The 7964-nt window shown below is 39.8% G+C and overlaps 1 protein-coding gene across 1 annotated transcript; it reads right to left on the bottom strand.

Annotated features, from left to right (window-relative positions):
• Nucleotides 1-679: 679 nt before the first annotated feature.
• Nucleotides 680-7830, bottom strand: LOC107301241 (calpain-2 catalytic subunit; the record flags this gene model as incomplete). The annotated part of the gene is made up of 4 exons (XM_015830493.1): nucleotides 680-765; nucleotides 1405-1488; nucleotides 3806-3974; nucleotides 7588-7830. Coding segments are annotated over 4 exons (582 nt in total), but the record flags the coding sequence as incomplete, so codon positions are not given.
• Between the last annotated feature and the right edge of the window lie 134 nt (nucleotides 7831-7964).

Genomic DNA, 7964 nt, shown 5'->3' with positions numbered 1-7964 from the left:
GAACAACCTGCCTCCAGAAGCGGTGAATGCTCCAACACTGGAAGTTTTTAAGAAAAAACTGGACAGCCATTTGTCCGAAATGGTATAGGGTTTCCTGCCTGAGCAGGGGGTTGGACTAGATGACCTCCAAGGTCCCTTCCAACTTTATCATCATCATCATCATCATCATCATCATCATCATCATCATCATCATCATCATTATTATTATTACTTTGTTTAAAGTACCTGCTGATGCACAAAATTAACTATATTCCATTCCCCGCCCCCCTTCACTAAAGCCAAGAGAACTTTCCTATAACTTTGGCAGGTGATGGAGGGAGCAACTAGACAGATAATTGATAATGTAAAAATGCATCCATGCTTGGGGCCAAAGCTGAAGGAGCAGCAGCTATGATAAGAAAGTAAAAGAGTATCTTTCCCCCATTGCTAGTTGGAGGGGGCTGATATTAAAAGCTAAAAAAATCCATAACTTTTTATGAATGAGGATTATGTACCTCACCAAAAGAGAAGATATCCCAGTAAAGTGCTATAGAAAATACATGGAATTTGGGTCAATAGTTTCCAGCATGCTTTCAAGGAAGTTTAAAGTTTTTTTTAATAATTCATGATGCAAACATCATGTGAAACATTTGCTCACACTGGGAAGCAAATAGCTCTGGCCCGCACATTTAACACTCACTTATCATTCCATTTTCCGGTCCATTCAACTTCTCCCCAGGGATTTCGGATCCGGATCAGTTTCTGCATGCTGCCTCGGAAATTCACCTGGTAGGACCAGAAGAAAAAAAAATCAAGCTACTAATAGACAGAGTAACTGAAAAAGGAAACAAAGTACTTTATTTTTTTTGGCTACAAACACACACACACATACATGCACATAGATGTACCTATTCATACAGTATATATCTCTATGATAATGAAATAAATTGCTCTCTAGTGGGAGAGGGGCCAATTACAGCTTCTCGTGCAATTCTTGGCAAAAAAGCTAAATGTAAAGTGGTTTGTTTATTGGTAGTGTGTGCATGGGCAAGTGGGGAGAAGCAAAGAGAGGCAAGGATGATACATGAATCACAGTGTCATTACACAAATAACACGAGATTGTGTGAGACATCATGATGCAAATTACATAAACCATACAAAAATCTCTTCAGGTTAAATGAAGCAACTGACTGATAAGAAACCACGCAGCCACAAGAGGGAAGAACACTCAACAATCTCACAGAACAACTACTTGAGCAAAGGAAACATCAAAACACTGGACACAAAATTGGTTCATGGGAATATCTTATCATGTTCTGTGTAGCCACCATATTCTTTGGAATAGCCGCCACCCTGAGATTCAAGTATGAGTCAAGTATGTAATACCAACACTCCTTTCCCCTTTTTTCAAAATGAAGACCTTACCTCTTCAGCTCCTGTGACAGAGTACGCATGCCCTTTGACCAGCTTCTGGGTTGTGACTGCCTCAGTTTCGGCAGCATTTGTGATCTAGAAACATGAAGAAATTAAGTTCTACTTATCTCGAGTCCAAAAAACTAAGACAGCAATAGGACAGATCTTAACTGAGGAATGCTACGGGTACAGAATCAATTAGAAAGAGGTTTAACTTTACAATAGCTAGTAGTCCTAATGAGTAATGGAAATGTCTGGGTCAGAAGCAGAAATGGGTTGCCACACCATGCTAACCCATAATGTGATTTGTTGGTTGGATAGTTGGTTTTATAAACCATAGTGCATGCCTTATATATTCAATCTGCTGTGATTTATTTGTTAAATCATGATTAAAGTGGTTTAGCACAACAACAGACTGAGGCTGGTGGTACAGATAGTCTTCACTTAACAACCATTCATTAAACAACTGTTTGAAGAAGTTACAGCAGCACTGAACAAATGGTAGTTATGCCAGGTCCCCTAAGTTAGGGCTGTTGCAGCACTCCTGCAATCATGTGAACAAAATTCAGAACTTTGACAGCCCGCCTGCACTTATGACTTCAGGAGCACTTCAGCTCCCCCCACCCAGCCATTTCCCCCCTCCACACATCCTGTCTCTGTCTTTTTGGCCATCTGCCACCTTGAATGTTTGCCATTTGCTTGAAAAAAAGTCCCCTATCAGGACTAGAGCCATCTGTATCTTTCATTAAAACTTTATTGGAGAGGGGCCAGCCTATCAGTTTCAAGCCTGAAATTCATGCAACTAGCATTAATTTTGGCAGCAAGAAAACAATCTTCCTATTTTCTTTCCTATTTGTTGAGACAAAGTATACTGACCAGGATGTTTTAATTGGGGCGAGGGAAATTTCCAGCTCAATTTCCTATTTGGAATGAAACTGCATGTGATGATAGCACCCAAGAGGTTTTCAACATATATCTGCCCTAATCACATGGACAGCCAGAAGGGCCACAACAATCAAGCAAAGACAAGCTCTCATCAGCCAATTCTTTCCCTGTGTCACAGTTGATCACACCCTAGGTTATTTTCCCCAACTGCGTTTCAGTTCTAAAAATCATCTTTGCTGGTAGGAAAGTTGCTGAGAATAGTATGTAGGTAGAAAATGTGGCCCAAAATTGGTGGGGATTCAGCATTGTTCTCTTTTTTGTGTGTTCCTCCTACAATTTAAAATGAAACTCTGGTAAAGTTTACATGTGATGGGTAACTCCCTATTTAGAGACGTGTTTTCAGATCTGACATTATCACAGCTGTAAAGGTTGGCAGCTGAATTAAAGCAGTCATTGGTTGGGTTCCTACATAATCTCAATGTTTTGGGTGAAGCCAGCAAGTGTGGTTTATAAACCATGATTTAGAGCTTAGCATACTGTATGAATTCTCTTGGCCTAATTTACAGTTGTGATAAAATTTAGTGGGTAGAGAAGCTCATTGGATAACATCAGCAACAACATTAGAGAAATATACATAGACAATAAATAATTCCTTGGCATTTGCCCTTAATATTGAGAAAGTCTGCTTAATAGTCGAAGCTTTACCGTTTGGTCTAGTTCTGGAGAAATTACTGTATACTGAGAAATATAAGTGAAGAGTCATCATTGCGACTTTAGCATAAAAGAAAACCTTACAGAGAACATCTGTATATGCTTCACAGCTAACAAAGAGCCAGGATTGGTAGGAGAGACCACAGTTATATGTGAAACTCATCAAAAGACCTCTTTTGCATTACCTCAGATAATTTTCTGCCACACTATGAGGGTTTTCTATTCTGTTTGGATTAAAAGTGCTTTCAAAAGGGCAAAAGAAAATCTGAATACTCATACCAGCAAGATTTAATACTGGCAGAGGAACAGTTTAACAATATTCACTATTAATGATTTGCTCAGAATCTGCTACTGAGTCAGTTGCTTTACTTTACTGTCTTCTTATTAACTAATCTGGTTGGCCAGAAATTAAAATGACTCACCTTTTACTTTCAAGTTTTTCAGTGAAGATTTCCAGGAATGTTGCCTAGTTCTGGTCAATCACTGTAGCTATTAGACGGTTTGAGGCTTAGCGTTTATTTATCCAAATGTAGAAAGATGCCTAGACACTAAGCAGCAGCTGATTCCTCATCTATAGCTTTCATCAACCCATATATTTGCTGCAAGAGAGGCTAAGCAGCATAGGAATATAGGGGAAGATACAGTACAGTAACTCCATTCTTAAAGAAGGGAAGACTTATGGATTCTCCAGCTTTTGGGTATGATTTCTGTTCTAGCAAGAAAGTTGAAATTGTGCACTATCATGCCACTATCAATTACCTCAGTCAAACAATTCCTTTGCACCTAAAAGGACTTTGAGAATATAGTATTAACTTACATCAATAGAACACCCAAGGAGAGAACCTTTCTGAAGAGCTTTCTGGATTATTTTGAACAGGTTTGGTGGTGCTTTCTGCAGCTCATACCACTCTGCAATTCCACCAGTGAAGTCTTCAAAGCCCTCAGTAGTGCTTCCCCCTGAAAGACCTTCATAGGAACCATTCACCCTGTGAAAGATACAACCCAAACTTTTAATATTTAATAACTTTGTCTGTGAAATCCATTCTTAACAGAGATGGAACTCCATTCTTAGATGTCTACACTGTCTCTTTTTTTCATTCATGAGAAATCAAACATCAACATTTGATAAAGTAGACCACAACCTACTCCTTGGTAGGTTGGAAAAAGGTGGAATAGACAACATCACCACCAGATGGATCTGTAGCTGGCTGGCAAACTGTACTCAACGAATAGTCCTCAATGGCACCACATCCACATGGAGAGAAGTAAGCAGTGGGGTACCACAAGGTTCCGTCTTAGGCCCAGTACTCTTCAATATCTTCATCAATGACTTAAATGAGGGAATTGAAGGGGAACTCATCAAATTTGCAGATGACACTAAACTGGCAGGAGTAGCCAACACCCCAGAAGACAAACTCAGGACCCAAAAAGATCTTGACAAGCTTGAACAATGGGCCCTATCCAACAAAATGAGTTTCAATGTGGAGAAAAGCAAAGTTTTACATTTAGGCAGGAAAAATCAAAGGTACAAGTACAGATTGGGTGAGACCTGGCTCAAAAACAAGTAAGTATGAGAGGGACCTTGCAGTCCTAGTGGACGATCACTTGACTATGAGCCAGAAGTGTGCAGCAGCAACCAAAAAAGCTAATACAATCCTGGGTTGTATAAACAGAAGCAAAGAATCAAGATTAAGCGAAGTATTAGTACCGCTTTATAAATCCCTAGTAAAACCACACCTGGAATACTGCAGCCAATTTTGGTCACCATATCACAAAAAAGATGTTGAGAGTTTGGGAAAAATTCAGAGAAGAACAATTAAGATGATCAAAGGCCTGGAGACTAAAACATATGAAGAACGGCTGCGGAACTTGGGTTTGGCTAGTCCAGGGGTAGGCAACCCAAAACACTCAAAGAGCCACTTTGACCCGTTTCCCACCGAAAACAAAACACTGGGAGCTACAAAACCCTTTTGATATCTAAAATGAAGATAACACTGCATATATCCTTTTTTACCATTATATATAGGTAAAAAAGGGTATATGCAGTGTTATCTTCATTTTAGATGTCAAAAGGGTCTCTCTGTCTCTCTCTGTCTCTCCCCCTCTCTCCCTGTCCCTCTTTCTTTCTGCCCTTAGTCTGCCAGTCCTCTTCCCCCACTTTTTCTTTCTTTCTTTCTTTCTTTCTTTCTTTCTTTCTTTTTCTTTCTTTCTTTCTTTCTTTCTCTTTCTTTCTTTCTTTCTTTCTTTCTCTCCTCTCTCTCTCCCCTTCTCTTTTTCTTTCTCTCTTTCCTCTCCCTTTTTCTTTCCTCTCTCCCTCTCTCTCTTTCTCTCTTTCCTCTCCCCCCTCTCTCTTTCTCTCCCTCTTTCTTTCTCTTTCCTCTCCCTCTCTCTTTTTCTTCTCCCTCTGTCTTTTTCTCTTTCATCTCTCCCTCTCTCTCTTTCTCTTCCCCCTCTCTTTCTCTCTCTTTCTCTTTCTCTCTCTCTCTCTCTCTTTCCTCTCCCCCCCCCTCTCTCTTCCCCCCTCTCTCCGATCTTCTGCTTACCTGGCAAGCTGGCTTCAAGCTGTTCTCCAACAAGGGGTAGGCAACCTCGGCTCTTTTATGACTCATGGACTTCAACTCCCAAAATTCCTGAGCCAGCATATCTGGGTTAGCTAGCTCTCGCCTGCCCTTCCTGCTTCCTGCTGAGACGCAGCCAAGGGGGGAGCCCCACCCAAAAAGCTCATGGGAGAACACGGTGAGTCCACTCTTTTCACACACACACACACACACACACACACACACACACACACACACACACACAGAGAGAGAGAGAGAGAGAGAGAGAGAGAGAGAGAGAGAGAGAGAGAGAGAGAGAGAGAGAGAGAGAGAGAGAGAAAGGCAAGTGCCTCTGTCTCTGTCTCTGTCTCTGTCTCTGTCTCTCTCTGCAAATGGCAGAGGAGGCTGGGAGCCGCAGGGGAAGGCTCAAAGAGTCACATGCGGCTCCGGAGCCACAGGTTGCCGACCTGTGGGCTAGTCTAAAGAAAAGAAGAAATAGGGGAGACATGATAGGAGTATTCCAGTATTTGAGGGGCTCCACAAAGAAGAGGGGGTCATGTTATTCACCAAAGCACCAGAGGGAAGGACGAGAAACAATGGTTGGAAACTGATCAAGGAGAAAAGCAACCTGGAATTAAGGAAAAACTTCCTGACAGTGAGGACAATTAACAAGTGGAACCACCTGCCTCCAGAAATCGTGGGCGCTCCAACACTGGAGATTTCAAAGAAGAGACTAGACAGTCACTTGTCTGAGATGGTATAGATTCTCCTGCTTGAGCAGAGGGCTGGACTAGAAGACCTCCAAGGTCCCTTCCAGCTCTATTCTATTCATGTGACTCTATCACAAAGAGTTATTTCTCCCTTGGCCTGTTATCCACCATTATGCCGTATTAAACTTTGTATATAGTTTATGCATATGTAAACTATGCCCTGATGTTATCGGTATGGCTTTATGTTACTCTTGTTTTGGCTCCAAACAAATGTCATGGGCTGTGAAAGTTAGAAATTAATGTTTTATGAGGAATATGGGCAAAGCTTAACTAAAGAAGCTTTCCCCCGAAGTACAATATGGAATATGGATGCTCAAATCAGTATTTTTTCTACTTGGCATAATATTAATCAATATTAAATCACAAAGCTGTTCTGTTCAGTGCCTCCAAAATTATGCAGTTTTTTTTTCAAACATGTTTTTATAATTTTCCTAAACATAAGCCCTTTAAAATTATTTCTGAGCTGATAATTGTCTTACAAATGATAGAGAAGAGGGAACCATATTTTGGTTCAAATATTAATCCAGAAAATACAAATTAACAGGGAGATAATTATTTTTTTCTTTTCTTTTTTCTTTCTTTCTTTCTTTCTTTCTTTCTTTCTTTCTTTCTTTCTTTCTTTCTTTCCTTCCTTCCTTCCTTCCTTCCTTCCTTCCTTCCTTTCTAGCTCACAGATATAAAGAAGCAAAATACAAAATAAAATTATCCAACTTAATCCTCTCCCTGCAGGTATTATTTAAAAAAAAAACAGAAAAACACATTTTGGAAAAGGATTGCCCCCATATTGCATTTATTTTTCTTTCTTTTATCCAGCCATGCTTACCTACCTGTATCTATAAGTCAAGGGAAAAGATTAATGGATATTGAATACATTGCTTTTATTACTATCTTAAAAATGTGTTATTAAAATGTACTATCAGTATTATTCATAGGATATTTGCAAAATGTTAGTAGGAAAAGCAATGGAAAGTTACTAAAACATTAAAGGTATGGGAGAGGAGAAATTAGAAATACAATGGTGTGTGCAAGGATTATGAACTCTGTTTAGTAGTTCTGTTAGAACAAATTTCTAGTCTCTGAATTCTTTCATTTTAAGCTTGTTCTTTTCAGCCAAGTTCAAGCTACCAGACTTGGGGTTCAGACATGTTAAGTAGTGCTTCAGAGTCATAAACCTGTCCACAATATCATACCATAGCTTTGTGTTTCACTTATGGGAAACAAATCTAGTATAAAATAAGAGAAGATTTCTGAAGTTGGCATAAAGCAGCAGAATGTTCTTAATCTTTACTTACTTGGCATAGGCCTTCTCCAGTAGAGCACTCCAGAATTCATTTCTCTCTGCTGAGTGAACAAAAAGTAATTCTCCATCTTTGGTCGGCAATCGATCATCAACAACAACATCTGTCCACTCTCCATACTGCCAGAACTGAAAGGAGAAAGAAAACAATCCAGTCAAAGCCCAATGACATAAGCTATAGCCATGCTCTTCTAGGTCAACAATGCTGGTTGGAAATTTTGGAGGCTGGGAAGATTGCCTTGGCAAAGAACATGGTTTTATTCAAGAACAATTGAAATATATAACTACAGAACTGTCTGTGGAGCTGGAAAAGACTACAAGCATCATCTAGTTAAGCCGTTCATGAGATGAGACTGTCCATGCTTTTCTTAA

The sequence above is a fragment of the Protobothrops mucrosquamatus genome, unplaced genomic scaffold (assembly GCF_001527695.2).
Source record: "Protobothrops mucrosquamatus isolate PMUCROS unplaced genomic scaffold, P.Mucros_1.0 scaffold10937, whole genome shotgun sequence".
Classification (NCBI taxonomy): Eukaryota; Metazoa; Chordata; class Lepidosauria; order Squamata; family Viperidae; genus Protobothrops; species Protobothrops mucrosquamatus.
Note: the sequence above shows the minus strand (reverse complement) of the source record. Positions and strands in the feature narration are given on the sequence as shown.